This window comes from Mytilus trossulus, chromosome 11 (assembly GCF_036588685.1).
Source record: "Mytilus trossulus isolate FHL-02 chromosome 11, PNRI_Mtr1.1.1.hap1, whole genome shotgun sequence".
Lineage (NCBI taxonomy): Eukaryota > Metazoa > Mollusca > Bivalvia > Mytilida > Mytilidae > Mytilus > Mytilus trossulus.
The window spans coordinates 65,209,990-65,228,535 of NC_086383.1; the positions used below are offsets into that span (position 1 = coordinate 65,209,990).

Here is an 18,546-nt window from a genome sequence, read left to right on the forward strand (position 1 = left end):
ATACTTTTGATTCTGAAAAATGGCTTACCAGTATGGACAGGTACTTCCTGTTTTATTTTCCCCTTAAAAACTTATTTATTTCTAATTTCAATCGCATATTTCAACACAGATATGTCATGATGATCAAAACACGCCATTTGAAACAGAAAAAAAGCATCTTGTATGATAGATAAAAATTTTAAAAGCTTCAAAACTATTGCTTCGATTTCAGGTCTGACCAAAAACCTTCAAAAACCACAAACAGGGTTGGCACCACTCATGTAATAATATGTATTATAACTATTTCCCAAATATTTTTAAATGATTGCCAATGAGACAATACCACCATAGATCAAATGCAACAATGACTGCAGGTGCAGACACACCACTAACAATAGTCAACACAGCTGAGCTATAACTTATGTGGGTCTCATTGGAGTATAGTGTGACTCAGGATTGCCGATTTTTAGTATGCATGACACATGAAAGTCATATTATTGAGCTGTGAAAATAGGAAAGGAAGTCTAGCAGTACACATGCAGGTATGCTCTTTACCATCAATGGCATCAAACGGTCAATTTACCATTATAGGCTTAGCATCAAATACACGTTATCGCTACTGTCCACCATTACAGGATATCACACAAGTTCCTGTAAAATTTTGACGTCACAATATGAAATATCTGACGCCACAAAGAAAAGTGATTGTTGTATGCGTCAAAAGTTCAAGCGGTCGGGTCAGCTGGATTCAAATTTAACGGAGATTTGTCAAAATATCCTTGTCAGATCTAGAGCCAGTAGTCTAATAATTATTGTTATTATATACTAAGTAGTAAATAAAGATAAATTGTATGTTTATACAATCAATGACAAGCGTGTTGTATCAACCACCCGTGATTATATCGATATCAGCACGGTTGCAAAAGCTTTATCACACCTTTAATCTGTATGACGTCACATCATCGATTGCAGTCACTGTTGCAAAGCTTTAAGGCTTTATCAAATCCCTAATCTGTATGATGTCATGTTAAATCTATAATCTGTATGATGTCATTTCAAACCTCCTTATCTGTAAGATAAGATAATTTTTATTAACCAATCATGGTGCCCAAAATTTGAGCTATACAATCAAATGAATGAATTACAAAATAAAGCACAGAAAATGATTAGAATGATTAAAGTACATTTAGACAACAAAAAACAAAAACAACACATGAATACACATTTACACTAATTAACCTGATATAAACCAAGTTATTAACAAAACATAGTTGTTATGGGTGCCACTGTGACCTGGAGAAATAACATAATTCTTTATAGTACTAGGTCTATGGGAGACAACTCCTGATCAATTTTATTTCCTATAATTATATATCTATCTATATATTTCTTCTATTTATTTCTTTTTTGTTTTTGTTTTTGTTTTTTTTTAAACAACAATATTTTCTATAATTTTCTTTCGTTCTTCAAAAAGGGAGTGCAATAAATTAGATAAGTTTGAAGTTACACACAAATCTTCAGATGAAAGCTTAAGAATCCAAACAAATTTGTATGACGGCATGTCTCATAAAAAAACATCTACTGGTGGTATATATGTCATTTATGTATATAATAAAGTGTATATGATATGGCTTTTTCAATATCACACCATATCAACCCTCAACCAATGTAATCCCTTGAGCAGATACGGATGCGATATTGAAAAAGCCATATGATATTCTCTATCTACTGTTATGTTTGGAAAAAATAAACTTGATTAAACATCATGAACATGATTTTTCAAAAACAGTGGTTTATTTTTATCCTCTGAAAGAAAGTACAATGTAGTAGTACATTTCATCATCATACACCAAAAATTACCAGTTATGTCTTTTGGCAAGAATTATAATTACTGTTAATTTCATGATGGTACCCCCATTACCATCATTTGACCATTTACCACCCTTATATTTTAATAGTAATAAAAAGTAAAATCACAAAAATACTGAACTTACAGGAAAATCTAATCAGAAAGTCCATAATCACATGGCAAAATCAAATAACTCGTATATATAATCATGATAATCCATTCATCATGTTTTTAATCTGCACTAAACACTTTGATATAAAGTAAATATGTTTTAGTGTAAATTCACACTTTAAAGCACCCCTGAACCATGTGAACTAGTACTCATGCAAATGAACCACAGGCACTAGACATTCTGTCAATAGTAATGAAATAAATGCAATGGGAAGAAAATAGTGTCCATATATAGATATGGACACTTTATATCTTCCTGTAATGTTTGATTTTTATCATGTTTATTCCGACTCTATTTTCTTCCCATTATCATTGCCAATATTTTATTACTATTGACAGAACGTCTTGTGCCTGTGGATGAACTATCAATCATGATTTACAGAAGAAGAACATGAACATGATGAAGTGGATTTACATGAATATGTAATAACTATAGGCACCAAATCATTGTGTAAATAGATAACACTATTCCAAAAAAGAGAAACAACTCCTCATTTGAGTAATCATTTGATAGTTTTCATATTCTAGTACAATGTAAATTTTCATTAAATCAAGATAGGTCTTTTCATATTTTGAAAGATTTGTCTTTTATGAATAATGTGCCATTCTACATGTACAAATATGTATGTTCTAAGAAGAACAAAAAAAATCAGTAAAGAATATTTAGTTTATTAGCACTACTTAATGATTACTCAGACGAGGAACTGTTACTTATTTGATGAATAGTTTCCCATTTGGCGGGTTGTCTTACCTGCTAAAGGCAACAGTCGTCACAGGGTTTGAAATTAGCAGGGGCCCACTCGCCAATGGCCCCTTAAATTTGGTGTGGGCTCCCAAAGTTTGCTTTTCTTAAATAGAACTACATGTATAAATTGGATACAAATTTTAAGCTGTAGGCTACCGTTGCCAAAGTCCTAAGTTTAATCCTCGAGTAAGTACTTGTATGGCCTACAATGAGAAAATCAAAACAGTATAGTCGGATAGTCAGTTGTAAAAGGCCTGATATGAAAAATATGAAACAGTTTATTTGAGAAGAGTAACTGCCCAATTTATAACAAAGCAATGTACCAAAAACAATTATGATGGACAAGACCCAATGACAACCACTGAACTAAAGACTACTGACTTGGGACTGGCACACAAGGAATATGGCATGGTTGATTATTTGATAATGCTTACAAGGAAGTGGTCTTGAGAAATTATGGGCATGACAGAAGAAGCACCAGGGATAAACAGGATTATTTTCATAGCACTGTGGTAAGGGTGCGATATTCATATTGTATCACTGGTTCACATTTTGCTTTATGGTGCAGTGATATTGTTTGCCTTAAATTAGTGGAGAATATAAAGGCTTTTTCCCCTGGAGAAGAATCCCAATTTGAAAAAAAGGCTTAAAATTATTCCCCAAAAGACAACTTTTTCCCCAAACAGTGCAGCCTCAGTAGTAATTGAATACAAACTGAAAAACACTAATTTAAACATTTTCCATGCATCTAAAATTTTAAGACTCATAAGGAATCCAAATGGCAAAATGAATGGGTAGTTATGGTTGCAATTTACAATATCCTGAAAGAAAGATGTTTTTAAGAGTAAGGGAAAGGGGGGGGGGGGTGAACAAAATATGGGGGGGGAGGGGGGGCGATAATTTTTCTCATTTCATATTTCAGAAATTAAAAAGAAAATTTCGTCAGAAACATATTATCATGATAATGTGTCAAATATTTAATAACAATCCAAATTCAGACCTGTATCAAGCTTTAATATTTTGTCCATTTTGGCTCCAACTTTTCAGGGTTGCATGTACAGCTACAATTTATTTTTAAGCGGGGCATTATTTAGATCTGTGTCCCATGGAATCGTTCTCCATTTATTTTTAGATACATTTTATACATTCATTATGACATTCAAAATGTGTAAATTTGATATTTTATCATTTTTATAACAAACTTTTAAGAATAGAAAAAAAAATTGCAGTCATTCAGTACTAAACAATATTGACACACCATGCCAGTACCCAGATACCCCCAAAATCCATGAATATTGTTCAACAAATAATAATGAATCAACAATTTATTTATAGCTATGAAAAATGATGGAAAAGTGAAAATTAGTCGGCTTCCTCATATGTACATGTACAATAATCGAGACATTCTTGACATTAGGGCAATTTACATTAATTTTACAATGTAATAATGTTAACATTTTTTGGCTAACCGAAAATTCAAATCATCTGATTCAACTTACTGTGGATTCATTATTATTTGTTGGATACCAATTTTTGTGGGTTTCGTGGATACAAGTGAACCATGAATTCAAATGTTCAACAGTAACATATTTTCACTAGGCTGTGTATACATAGATTGGCGAAATCACAAAATCAAATATCCGCGATTATGAACAATTTCAGCAATCCACGAAAATTGATGCCCACGAAAATAAATGAATCCACAGTATCAGAGATGAAATGAATTGATTAAATAGGAATTTTTCATCAGAGCAGATGTCGGTAAGGATCAAATATTTCGTCTTCTATGAGCTTTCGTCACAACAGATCTAGACACAACAAGGTTTGTATGTAGTACTTTCTTTACTAGATTTAGTTGAATGGACAATTAAAGAAGTACTGTCTATACATGCTATACTTATGATTTATTTTGTAGAATTGATAACAAATCAGTGAGGAAACAACTATGAGCTTTAGACGTAACCAGCACCGTAGATCACGAAGTCATGACAGACATTCAAGAGGGAGGAGCTATGATCAGGAATGGAGTAGACATGCTTCACCTCCAAGGAGAGAGGAAACTACCCCTAGTCATTACTTTGAAAGAGATTTAAGGGATGAAATGATACAGGATGCTTATAATCAAAGATCAATAAGTCCTGCAGGATTTGTTGAAGATAATGATTGGCATAAATCCCACAGTCCAGAAGATTTTTCTAATCAGAATTACATACATGGATCAAGAAGTCCGGACCATCACATGAGACACAGTGATAGGTCAGAACCAAGAAGACATGATGGTTATATTGAACAAGACTATAGACATGATAGATTAGATGCAATCAGTCCAGATCGTTACAATGAACAGGAACATAGACCCAGGTTCAGAAGTCCAGGAAGAAACAATGAACAAGACTGTAGACAGGATCCGTTAGGCCAAGATCGTTACAATGAACAAGAACATAGATCCAGGTCGAGAAGTCCTGGTCATTACATTGAACAAGACTATAGACAGGATGCGATAAGCCCTGAACGCTACATTAACAATGAACAAGAACATAGACCGAGGTCAAGAAGTCCTGGTCATTACATTGAACAAGACTATAGACAGGATGCGATAAGCCCTGAACGCTACAATGAACAAGAACATAGACCCAGGTCAAGAAGTCCTGGTCATTACATTGAACAAGACTATAGACAGGATGCGATAAGCCCTGAACGCTACATTAACAATGAACAAGAACATAGACCCAGGTCAAGAAGTCCTGGTCATTACATTGAACAAGACTATAGACAGGATGCAATAAGCCCTGAACGCTACAATGAACAAGAACATAGACCCAGGTCAAGAAGTCCTGGTCATTACATTGAACAAGACTATAGACAGGATGCGATAAGCCCTGAACGCTACAATGAACAAGAACATAGACCCAGGTCAAGAAGTCCTGGTCATTTCATTGAACAAGACTATAGACAGGATGCAATAAGCGCAGAAGGTTACAATGAACAAGCACATAGACCCAGGTCAAGAAGTCCTGGTCAATACCATGAACAAGACTTTGGATTTCAGAGCAAAAGTCCAGAGCATTTTACTGAAAGAGACTATAGATCAGAATTCAGAAGTCCAGACAGGGGTTTTGAAGTAAACAGTAGACATTCTGTTGATAGCCACGTACAACACGGAGAACAAAACTTAAGTCATGATAGACAGATTGAAGATTTTGATCGAAGAGACGAACATGGCTTTATTGAAAGAAATTCAAGAAATGAACCAGGAGTTCAGAGTCTGGAGCGATTTGTTGAGCCTGATAGTAGCCTTATTACAAACAGAGGCTATAGACAGACTTCAAGGTGTTCAGATAGAGGCTTAAGTAAGAGAAGGGATTCTAAAAGCCCAAGACAGAGCATAAGAAATCGAAGGCAATTGAGAAGCTCAAGTAGAGAAGTTAGGAATACTCCAAATAGGAGGCATAGAAGCCCTGATATAACACATACAAGGCAATCTATGAGCTCTGAGAGAAGATTAAGACTCAGACAGGGTTCAAGAAGCCCAGATAGAGCTTCAGGACAGGAGTTCAGAAGACATTCTACAAGTCTTGAAAAACGCTTGGGTCCACCTGTGGATGGAAGAGACCATCTGGATGTGGATAGTGTATGGAATGACAGAGTTATTCGTTCCAGAAGTCCAGCAATACTCAGAAGTGATAGAAGTCCAAGTAATGAGCCTCTTATTAGTTCATGGGGAAATGTCATTGAACATGCAGATACCCAATGGAATAGACCTGAAAGTCCAGGTTTTTACAACAGACAATCAAATAGTCCTATGAGATTAAGGCAGGAATATGAAGACCAAGAAATGGATAGTCCCATAAGAATGGTACAGTTGTATGATGACCAACAAGGGGATAGTCCAAAAGGATTGGAAATTAATTTGAATAGTCCAATGAGAGTTGTATCCTGTCAGGGAGACGATATCATGGTGAATATAAACCAAAGTCCTAAAGGTAATAACAAAAGTAAAAGCCGTAAGAATAGTAGACAGGACAATAGACTAGGTAGAATATTACAAACCTCAGAGAAAAACCGAGAGGATAGAACTGATAGGAAACAAAACAATAACCATGGTAGACTGTCAAAAGGTAGAGAAACAAGACGAAGGGAACCAAATAGAGCAAACAATATCCAGAATCAAAGGCAAAATCAACGTGAAGGAAGCAATCAAAGATCTAGAAGTCCTCTTGGTAGCAGAGGTCGTAATAAGAGAATAAACGAAGGCAGAAGACACAGAAGCCCTAGACAAGGTCAAATAAGAGATCAGAGAAGAACCAGAAGCCCTAGAGAAAGTCAAATTAGAGATCAGAGTAGATCCAGAACTCCAGGACAAAATGTTAATGAAAGAAACGAAACTGAAAGGGAAAGAAATCCTAGACAAAATGATAGTGGTAAAGACGGTACAATAAGTAGCCGAAGTCGAAATAGGGATCTTCGGAGAGATGATAATAGGCAGAGAAATACAAAGACCCCAACAGGTGATCGTAGATCTTCTGATAGGTATCACAAGGACAATAATAAAAGGGAGGCAACTCCTGCATGTGAAAGGCAAGAAACGAGTAATGAGGAAGAGGATGGTACAGACATTGATTTGAAGAATCTGAATGTAATGAAAACCATTGGATTAGGATCTCAGACAGCCCAGTGGGATATGGTTAGCCAGACTCCACCCTTGGACATGACCAGACCACCCATGACACCTGTACCATACAATGTTCCCCAACCAACTTTGCCATTGAATGCTTCAGTACACACTAGTCAACCTCCGATGCTGAATTTAAATCCAACTTTTCAAAACATACAGCAGGTTCGAATGCCTTTTGGAGCAAATATATCAAATATGGCTCAAGTTCAATATCCTACAAATGTTGTCAGAGGGAATTTTCTGCCGGGAAGAATGCCCATGGTTAGTTCCACACAAAACATGCAGAATGTCCGAATGGCTATGAACTCTAACATGTTAAATTTTCAACAGATGCGTGGACAAGCAAGAAATACTGGACATAACTTATTAAGACACAGAAATCTTCAGAATCTTCAACAAGTGCGTTTAAATACTGCAGCTAACCAACCTCAGCTTGGCTTTAATGCTAGATTTAACCAAACACCGTCCAGGTCATCTTTTAGTAATACACAGAATACTTATAATCCAGTGTCATCACATATAAATGCTTCGTTGAATCCAACACAAGCTAGGACACTTCCTCATAATATGCCAGTTTCACAGCCAGTTTCACAGACAGTTTCAAAAAGTAACCCACAGTTTGAACATTTGTCAACTTTAAAAACCACATTGGCAACTTTATTAAGTACTTCAACAACAGTGGCAACTACTGGTAGCAATCGTGAGATCAAGCCAGTATCATTTTCTATAAAAGCTAGCACAAACAATGCACCACCTTGGCAATTAGCAAAAACTTGTACTCCCAATACCACACCTGTATCTAGTCGAAACTCTAGATTTTCACAAGCAGCACCTACACCCACACTTGCTATCTCATCAAGTACAGATAAGAGTATGGGTTTGTCCAACACTGCAATCCCTTCAAGGACAAGTATCCAGACTGTAACAGTTCAAAACATGTCTGAAAAGATGTCAACAGGAGCATTGAATAAATCTGAAGAAAGTATTCTCGAGGCTCAGTTACAGTACATAAGGCAACAACAAGAAATGGGAGCTGACTCTGGTGCACAAAAATCTTCTACATCCAGTGAGAAAGAAGTGACAACTTCTAAAAACCAGACGGACAAGTCACCAAAATTTCAAAAAGATAGTAGTGAAAAATCAGCTATTATAAAGAAAAAGGGTCCGGCTTCATCTCTATCTTTATGGACAAGTCATTACCAACGGCAACAAAAAAATCAAAAGAGAAGTTCAAGGAGAAAATGCAACCGAGAACAAATACGAGCAAAGAAAGATACAGATACAAGCTCGAATCAAAAGATTAAAAACCAAAACAAAAGTTTAAAAGATAAAATTGAGGATGATGAAAAGAAAGGGAATCAAACGATTAAAAGTCAAAATGATGACCAAAAAGCTTTGAATCAAGAGATCAAAATGAAATATGTAACATCCCAAGTAATCCATCAGTCGAAAACTAATGATGATTCATCACAAAACTTGCCAAAGCATGGTTTATGTTCTACAGAAAAGACACAGCAACTGAATAAAACGCCAAATAAAAATTTACCTGTGTCATCAGGAAGTGATAGTCAATCAACCTCTGCACAGAATATGAAAGTCAAAGAACAAACTCATATTTCATGTAACAAAACTGAATTAAGTCATGGAAAGTCTACCAATACAGGACAAAGTTTTTCTACAGGTGGGATGTATAGAGAACCAACTGTTTCTATTGGTAACCAGAGTAACTTTGTACATCCAAAATCAGTGCCTCAACCGGTTCCACCACCTAGCATTCAAACATTTGGATATCGTCTGCAGAATGTTCCCAACTTTAATAAATCTAACAGAGGAGAAGCCAAGAAACAAGCTCAATCTGGTTATAAAAAAGCTCCTGAAGTATCAACACAATTACAATTGAAAAAGTTGGATCAAGATACAAAATTGCAGAATCAGCAGAAAAGTGTTACTGGATCATCTGAATTAACAACAATTGGATCTGTTAGCCAAAGAATTCCCAAAATTACATCAATGACTGGAAATGTAAATGATACACAATCTAAAGAAGAAGAGAAAATGAATAGAGATACTATGGACAATGTTACTGTTGAGCCGATGGATGAGGAACCGAGTTTGGGTTGTAAAATCAAACGACCTACAGTTTGCCCCATACCTGAGTGTCAATTTGTGTCCTGGAGGTTAAAGAGACATGCATTTTCCAATCATCTACCTTGGATTTTTCGAGATGAAAAATGGTCGTCGAATATTGCAGGATGTGGAGCGGCAATTCACCAGTTGGTCATATGGATACTTGGTGCAAGATCAACACCAGAGGAACTAGTCACGATGCTAAATGAATCTGGTCTGATGCCGAAAAATGTCGAAATGAATCAAAAGGACTATTGTACCTTAAAAAAGCTCTGCGAAGAACAGGATTGGCCTGTATTGGAGACCTACACTCTTCAACCAATAAACTCTCCTGCATGTCTTGTACATTGGAGAGCATTGTTGTTGTTATTGATATACGTTAGTAAACCTAGACGTCAAAGATTCCGGGAAATGTTCAGTAAAGATTGTGCTGAAGAAATGAAAAGAAAGACAAGTCAAAATCAGCAAGCTGTTCTGAATAAGGACAACTTAGTGCCAAAGCGGAGTAGAGTAAACGATATTGGTAATAAGGATAGAAAAGAAAGATCTCCAGTTTCAAAAAGAGCAAAAGCTGAGCATCCTGACATAGGAAAGACAGAAAGGCGATTAGATGAGAGTAGATCTATGACAGGGCTTTCAGCTAACAAATCGAATGAACAAGCAAGTAATAGGTTTTTAAACAATGATCTTGGGTCAGTGACGACTCCTATTGTTATTGATTGTGACACAAAAGAACAGAATGCAAAAGTCAGTGATTCCAGTAGGTCAATAGGGAGAACATCAAGTTCTAAATCACATGATCAACCTAAAAAAAATATGTTTGCAAGTGGAGAATCCAAATCATCTGACAGTTTTAGGTCAAGGTCATCAAGAAGTGAAAAAAGAGATTACAGGATAAAGGATGAAAGGAGAAGAAGGTCACCAAGAAGAGGTCGAAGTCGTTCCAGAGAAGAAACGAAGATTCCTCTAAGAAATACAGTAGACACACAAAGATTCACTCTGGACCCAAAAGATGCTAAAAAATCTACAAACTTCAGGTCAAATAGAGAAGCTATTGACACCATTAAACAATCAGAAGATTCATCTGAAGATGAAGCTAGAACAGCCTTAGAAATGTCAATCAGGTCAACTTTACTGGAATTAGAGAAATCCACAGAGGTAGCAAAAGCTGCAATCGCAAACCAGTCCACTTCTTCAAAACATTCTTTAACACAACAACTGGCAGCATTTGCAGGGCAATCTCGAACAAGCACTAAACATATGGAATCCAATAGATCTGTCCCTCAAGAATCAAAGTCATCAGCCAAAACAGAAACTGCATCAGAGGCTTTTTCTAAAAGGTCAGGTTTGGAGGCATCTATGTGGTCGACTTTAAAAGAATTAAGGAAATCCTCATTGGAAGGACCTTTAAAGTTAAAGCTAGAAGATACAATGAAAACTGTCCTCGAAGAAATGTACAAATCAAAGATGGAAGATTTGAAGAAAAAACCTCGAGTTGACACAGCCATGTCTTCCTCAGCTAATGAAATTAAGAAACACACATTTGGGGAACCATCAATGATAAAACAATCTGAAGATGACTCAAAGAGGGCAGAACTAGAATTCTCAATGAGAAATGCATTAGAACAATTCTGCACACTTTTAGATACTTCATCAACAAAATTGACAGGATCTTCAAGTGATAATCAAACAAGTACAACAATGTCAGATCAGAAGGGGAGTGTACTGGTCAGTCCAAGAAAAGAAGTCCAGGGGAAATCCACTGGAAAATTGTATGGAGTTGTTCAGTATGCTCCATCTCCATCCTCAGATGAAGGGTCTGATTTTGAAGGCATGTCTGAGGAAAGTCCACTGTATTCTCCTTTGTCAATACATGACATAGATGAGGATCTCGAAGTAAAGAGTAATAAGACGGTTGTAAGTGATGCAAACTCTGCTTCAAGTGTGAAGAAACCTTATGTAAAAGACTGGAATCATAAATCACCATGGGAGATATGGGGAGAAAAAATGTCAAAAGAAGCAACCAAGGTTTCAGACAAAACTCCTGCCTCTAAAACAAAAGAAGATATGTGGGAATCTGTGAAATTATCGGGTGCTAAATTGAAATATTATCTACAACAAGACCCCCCAGTGGTTTTATACAAAGATGAAAAAGATGGAAAATGGAAAATTGCAGGAAACGAAAAAGAAGCTAAGAAACTGTTATCAATGGTTAGTGTGAGGTCAAAGCTCAGTCAGATCTGATTTAAGTGGTCACATATTTTTTTTCATTTTTCAAGTTGTAAATTTAAAAAGAATTCATGCTTTATTATATACAAATACAAATGCTGCTACTCCCTTCATTTTCTGAATTTCTTTGTAGACTTAAGATTTTAATTTTATTTATAAAATGAAAATATTGATTTTTGGTGGTTGTTTATAAAATATTTTTAGAGGTTATATGGGCATGATAGGTGATGGTTTACTTTAAGAAGCATTATGGGTAATTTCAATGTAATTGTACACATGATAAACATTATGTATAGTCATTGGCTGGATATTTAATGTAACACTCAATATCAGAGACTATTTTGATGTACAACTTACCATAAGATAAAACTGTAATAGTAAAACTAGGATAAAGTAGAAATTGCACAATACCAAAGTTAAATTGATACACCTTGCAATGCGATGCTGAATACACTAATACACTATGTATGTTGAGAAGTTCCTGACATTTCTTTCTCTTCTATTCATTTAATTAAGAATAAGCCATTCTTTATACTTTTAATTTGCTTTTTTCTTCAGTTTACCATGTTTTAGATGGTATATGCATTCTGAAGAGCTTCATGAGTTAATGGTATTGAATGTCCATATGAATGACATGATTGTTACCAAAATAACTGAAGCGTGAATGCAGCATTTACTGATCTCAAAAGCATACTGCCTTTAAAAAATATCAATAAATTTACACAAAAATTATGATAAATTGTATATATATTATAGTAAGAGAAATGTTGCACAAATCTGTGACACCTCATGTACACCTAACATAATGTAGAGGTATACTGTGCATAGTACTCATATGCTTTAAAATGTTTCTTCATTTAGGCATTTTTTAAAAGATAGTTGCAATGATAATTTTTTTGGATCAGAATTACTTTAAATTTGTATAACGATTGTTTCAATACTCTATCATATCGGTAATTTTTTTTTAAAGAAGGCATATTTCAGCGAGGAATTGATGGTAATGGTATACTATATATCAGAATTACCTGTTTCATTGTCCGATTACAATGTGGTTATTGATTTTATTTTTAATATTTAAAAATTATTGCTTTGACCTCAAGCAAGAAGAACTGTTGACCTCTGAATCAGATTTGACTGAATGTTTGAATGTTGTCTTTATTATATCAATTATGTTGTCTTAAGTAGCTTTGAGGTTGATATTCAACTGTAATCATCCTATTTTAACACCTGAAGAGCAGTAAGTTGAGTATGTTTTAGTTCCAGAAGGTAAATAAGTTGGAAATTGGATTATGAAAAATCCATAAAGGTAGCATACGCTTCAATAGTAAATCAGTCAATAACTATGAAGGCAATACATTTTGGTGGCAGGTTTTTGGCAGTCTAAAACAAGCTCCAGATAAGATTATCACTGGAATACAATGTACATTTTAATGGATAAAACTTGACCATTATACTATACATAGTTGATTTCTAAGTAAAAAGTTGATAAAACTGTGTCAAAAAAAAATGGTTCAGACTGAAGTTTCCTAACTAAGTAAGTATTTATTAGAAATTATATGAAAGGTCACACCAATTATTTTTATTTATGAAAATCACTGGTTCAAAAAAATAAAAGCTGACAATCCCATAATCCTAACAATTATTGTTGGTGTGGTCTAAGTATTGTAAGATTAGACAGTGTATTATGAAGTAATTAAATAATTTCCATCTGATATTTATATAGATTTTTTATTTATTTTCAGGGTGCCCCACCAGGAGGTTATGGTCCTCCAGCAGGTCAACCAGGATATGGTGCTCCCCCGGGACAGCCAGGATATGGTGCCCCACCCCCAGGACAACCAGGTTACCCTGGAGGTCAGCCCGGATACCCTGCAGCTGCTCCACAGCCAGGCTATGGACAAGCACCAGGTGAGGAGAACCTTATTCTGTAGATTTTATTGGATGATTCTGTAGATATTAATGGACGAGGCATTCCAAAAATCTGAGTACATTTAATGCAACATATGAGAATGCATGTGCTCACTATGACAAGTCACTAAGAAAGATGAAATAATGCATAGAAATTAAAAAAGCTGGATTTGAGTGCTATTTCCTGGTTATTGCATTTAAATATTATTAAAAAATTTGAATGCTTCATTTTGTCGAAGTTGAAAAGTATTGAACAAGAGATTATAATGTGTAATGGGAGATAATTTAAAACTTTTTTGTAGGAGGTTATGGAGCAGGCCCTCCACCAGGAATAGACCCCAGTGTATACCAGTGGTTTTTAACTGTGGACCAGGACAAAAGTGGACATATAACAGCCCATGAGTTACAACAGGCTCTTGTCAATGGAAACTGGTCACATTTCAACCCAGAGACGTGTAGACTAATGATAAGTAGGTCACAGTGGTCATATATTGTGCATGAAACATGTATATTATATGAGAAAATTGATCTTTTTTTGTCAAGTCTCAATTGTAACCTCTCACAACTTTTATCATTGCAATTGCATTTACTATACTCAAATGGAGGAAAAAAAATTCAGTTAAATATGCACAGTAACTATTATTCCAATTATAGGGATAAAGAAAACAAATTTAGCGCTGAATGTAGGTCAGTGTATCAGAAGCCATTCATATTAAATTAAAGTTTTGTGACAATTTGAAACAGCAGACTGTTCACTTTATTATCTGTTATACAAAAAAATACTAGGAAACAACATTGCAACATGATACAGATAATTTAAAAATAAAAATGGAAATAGATAATTTAAAGATGGCAATCACAAAAGATAATTTAACAACAGGCGATTGAGATCCTTGATGCTGTTAATCCCCCTAATAAATGATGTGCACTTATTTCCCAAGTAACAAATGTTTTCTACACACCAAAATATACACAATATAAAAAAGAAGATGTGGTATGATTGCCAATGAGAAAACTATCCACAAGAGACCAAAATGACACAGACAATAACAACTTTAGGTCACTGTACGGCCTTCAACAATAAGCAAAGCCTATACCGCATAGTCAGCTATAAAAGACCCTGATATGACTAGACTATTTTCAAAAAATATCTCACCTTTATAATTGATTGCAAGTTAATCTGACATATTCCCTTAAAATCTCTTTTTATTCTTGGCCATTTTTTAAGTTTTTAAAAATTATGAATTATTACTTTAAAATCTGTATCTCAGGCATGTTTGACAGAGATAATTCAGGAACTATACAGTTACATGAGTTCAATGCCTTGTGGAATTATATTCAACAATGGAAAGGTGTGTTTGAGAGAATTGATGGTAATCGTTCTGGTTCCATAGAAGCTCATGAACTGATTCAAGGTAGGTACCAGTATTATTAGTTGCAACAAGTTTTGAGATAGCAAAAAAAAGTAGATCCAATACCACTAATGCTGTTTATATTAGAATAAGGGAATGTGGATTGATTGTAGATGTGACAGCTATCTGTCTAAACAGATTAGGATGACAGTTATCCTACAGCTGTTAGAAGTCAGTTGAATCCATACAATTTAATCAGCTTTGAGAGGGCTTGTCATGACAAAGTGTGAATCATATCAAATGAGAAAACCGAAAGCCTTATTAATACTAAAAACTACAGCACTAAGATGATATGGTAGACAGTAACATATGACAACCACTGAATCACAAACTTGTAACTTGGCACAGAATCCGGTGGGATTAAACATGGTTTGTGATCTCTCAGCCCTCACACTAACCTGTAACAGCATTGGTGCATTATATGCCAAATTTTTTATATAGTCCAGTGTTAACCAATTTTATGTTCAGTCTGAATTAAATTAGGTCGTCCATTATATTTGATTGTTGCTAAGGCAAACTAAACAAAACGAAGTGTTGATTTTGATCAGATTGACAATTTTAATGTTGTAAATGGAATCATTAGTTACAGGATTTTCTTATTCACTTGTAAGCTAAGTAGTAAAAAAAATGTTAAATCAAGCAATAAAAAAATTGAAAATGTACACATTTTTCCAGTAAAAGCTAAATTTCTTGCAGAGTTCGAGCTTGGTGGACTTAGGTGGTTTCTGCTCTTTTTTGTTCTCTATAACACATTCCTTGTGTGAATATTCTATTTTATCATCAAAATAAAGGATCATACAAATTTTTCTCCTTTTATTTTAGCCTTCCAGCAGATGGGATATAACTTATCACCACAGTTTGGTCACATCGTCATTTCTAAGTTTGATGTCAACGGAAGAAGATCACTAACATTAGACAACTTTATTCAGTCATGCGTCATGTTAAAATCATTAACGGATTCCTTCAAAGAGAGGGACCCTCAGATGCAAGGAACCATTCGAATGGGCTATGAAGACTTTATGACTACGGCTGTTTTCAACAAAGTTTAGACACAATTGTTGTTGTTTTTTAGGTTTTCTTACTTCGTATATTTTCAAATGCGCTTCAATAACAAAAATGGTTGAGATAGATTATCTGCCCTTGACCATATTACACATGGACTTTAATAATTGACAATTTTTTATTGTCTCAAGGGAGATAATAATAACACAAATGCATGAGATAGATTATCTGCCCTTGACCATGTTACATATGGGCTGTAATAATTGACAATTTGTTATTCTTTCAAGGGAGATAACAAATTTTTACAGTGTACATCTCTGAAACAGAGGTACTTGTCATTCATCATCAGACTTATTTATTACTAAGAATAAAAAATAATAATTTTTAATGTGTCTTCCGTTTTTCAAGGGAGATAATTTGCTCCTAAAATTGAGGATTTGTCATTCTGTGTTTAGCAATATCTCTGCTAAACAGAGATGTGAACATCCTTCAAAATGTACACGAAATGTGCATTTTTTTTTCTTTTTTAATATAACCAGGAGAAAAGGAATTCCTGAAAATCCAAGATGATCGAAAGTGAAAACAATAAAAGTCTGATGATGGATTGTCTTGTCTCATAGTATTTTTTTTATACTCTGATTTAACACAGATTATATAAACTTTCAAATTTTTATGATATTTGAATTTTGCAACATTGAAATGTTGTGTTAAAAATTAAATGTTGCATGTATATTTGTTTAAGATATAAATTTTGGAAGTATTTTTGCCTCAGTACAATGTATACTGAAAGTCTTTAATGCACAAAAAGGGAGGAAAAGAAATGGAAACTGGAAATTATTATGCTGAAAGAGGTATTTGAAATTTTCTTGAAAAAAGTTAAATTGTATTTAATTTAATTGTCTTTTTGTTTATCACAACGCATAATTTGTTTTTCATTTTTTTTGTAATTTTAAATGTGCTTTAGATATAGTACTAGTCTGAGTGAATCTTTTTATATATGCATATTTTTGTCGGTAGCAGGATATAGTTTAACATTGATCTATGACAACTGTCACTCACTGAAATAATCCTAGGCAAGGACAACCTATTTTTACCGGTACTACTTTCTGTTGTTAGCAAAGTATCTTCCCTTGAAAAGACAACCTGCACTTCCTGGGTTTTTACTCATCAAAGAGTTGCTTCCCTTTAAAATAGCGTTAAGTAAGTTTCCATTCATGTTTGCTGAGCAGGATGACACAAACTATATATTTATGAAAGCAATCAAATGTTATAATGAACAAAATTATCATATCTGGTATTGCTGTATTAAAACATATCAATACAGTGGTATGGGGCTTGAATAAAATTTAGCTGAGAATAACTTGTATAAAATATTACACATGATATTGATTTTTCTCAGAGCTTCCTTTCTATATATGAGACATGTGGATTTTATGTATTTTTTGTGTGCAGATTCCCTTCAGCATTTTATACGTGTCTCATTTCATATCCAGGTTGAGATAAACACTGTACTTGGACTGATAATTTTTAAGTCTGTTTTGTGTCTGTTTTCAGTAGTTAACAAATTGTTCTGAAGCCAGAGTATATTTTCTACCATCAATATAAAATTAAATAGGTTTAAATGCCAAATATATTTCTACCTAGGTATAATATATTAATGTTTTTGTCAGTATATCATTATGTGTTGTGTTGTCTCCTCTAACTTTGCATGTACAGTAACATTACATTAAATATTTGTTAAAGACCTATAATATTTCTTTAATTCATTTACTTGTGCTAAGTCTGTTGATTGTGCTTTGCTCTCCAGAATTTTTGGTTTCTGCATCTTTTCATTCATTCTTCAGTCTGTTTGTTTGTTCAACATTCCTCTGTCTGTCCCACTGCAGGTTAAAGTTTTTGGTCCAGGTAGTTTTTGATGAAGTTGGTGTCCATTCAATTTGAATTTGAAACTTAGTTCCCTATGATCATGATGATATAATCTTTCTAGTTTTTAAGTCAAATAAGAGTTTTGACCCCAGTTTCACGGTCCACTGAACATAGAAACAGATAGAGCAAATGTGGCAGAAGTGAACTATGGACACATACTTGTTTAAAAAAAATACTGTTACTTTTATGCCCAATTTATGGGCTTTATGTTTTCTGGTCTGTGCGTCCTTTCAATTAGGTCAATTCGTCCTTTAGTTTGTGCGTCCGTTCTATGTCTGTATATTCCGCTTCAAGTTCAAAGTTTATGGTGGAGGTAGTTTGGATGAAATTGAAGTCCAATCAACTTGAAACATGTTGCTTATGAAAAAAGTAAAATCATAAAAATACTGAACTGAAAACTGAAAATTCGAAACGGAAATTCCCTAATCTAATGGCAAAATCAAATGATAAAACACAACAATCAAATGGAAACAACTGTCATATTCCTGACTTGGTACAGGCATTTTCAAATATAAAAAATGGA

The 18,546-nt window shown here is 34.4% G+C and overlaps 1 protein-coding gene across 1 annotated transcript; it reads left to right on the forward strand.

Moving 5' to 3' along the window:
* Positions 1-14: 14 nt before the first annotated feature.
* Positions 15-17,841, forward strand: LOC134691427 (serine/arginine repetitive matrix protein 2-like). The gene is made up of 6 exons (XM_063551949.1): positions 15-40; positions 4,660-11,757; positions 13,518-13,683; positions 13,986-14,153; positions 14,955-15,098; positions 15,918-17,841. Exons 2-6 carry the CDS (start codon positions 4,690-4,692, stop codon positions 16,142-16,144), a joined length of 7,773 nt encoding a protein of 2,590 aa, XP_063408019.1. The 5' UTR covers positions 15-40; positions 4,660-4,689; the 3' UTR covers positions 16,145-17,841.
* The last annotated feature ends 705 nt before the right edge of the window (positions 17,842-18,546 follow it).

Coding starts and splice junctions, on each gene's coding strand:
- LOC134691427 (XM_063551949.1), top strand. CDS start 4,690: ATGAGCTTTAGACGTAACCAGCACCGTAGATCACGAAGTCATGACAGA. Junction 14,154..14,954: donor GACGTGTAGACTAATGATAA/GTAGGTCACAGT, acceptor TCTGTATCTCAG/GCATGTTTGACAGAGATAAT. Junction 15,099..15,917: donor AGCTCATGAACTGATTCAAG/GTAGGTACCAGT, acceptor CTTTTATTTTAG/CCTTCCAGCAGATGGGATAT.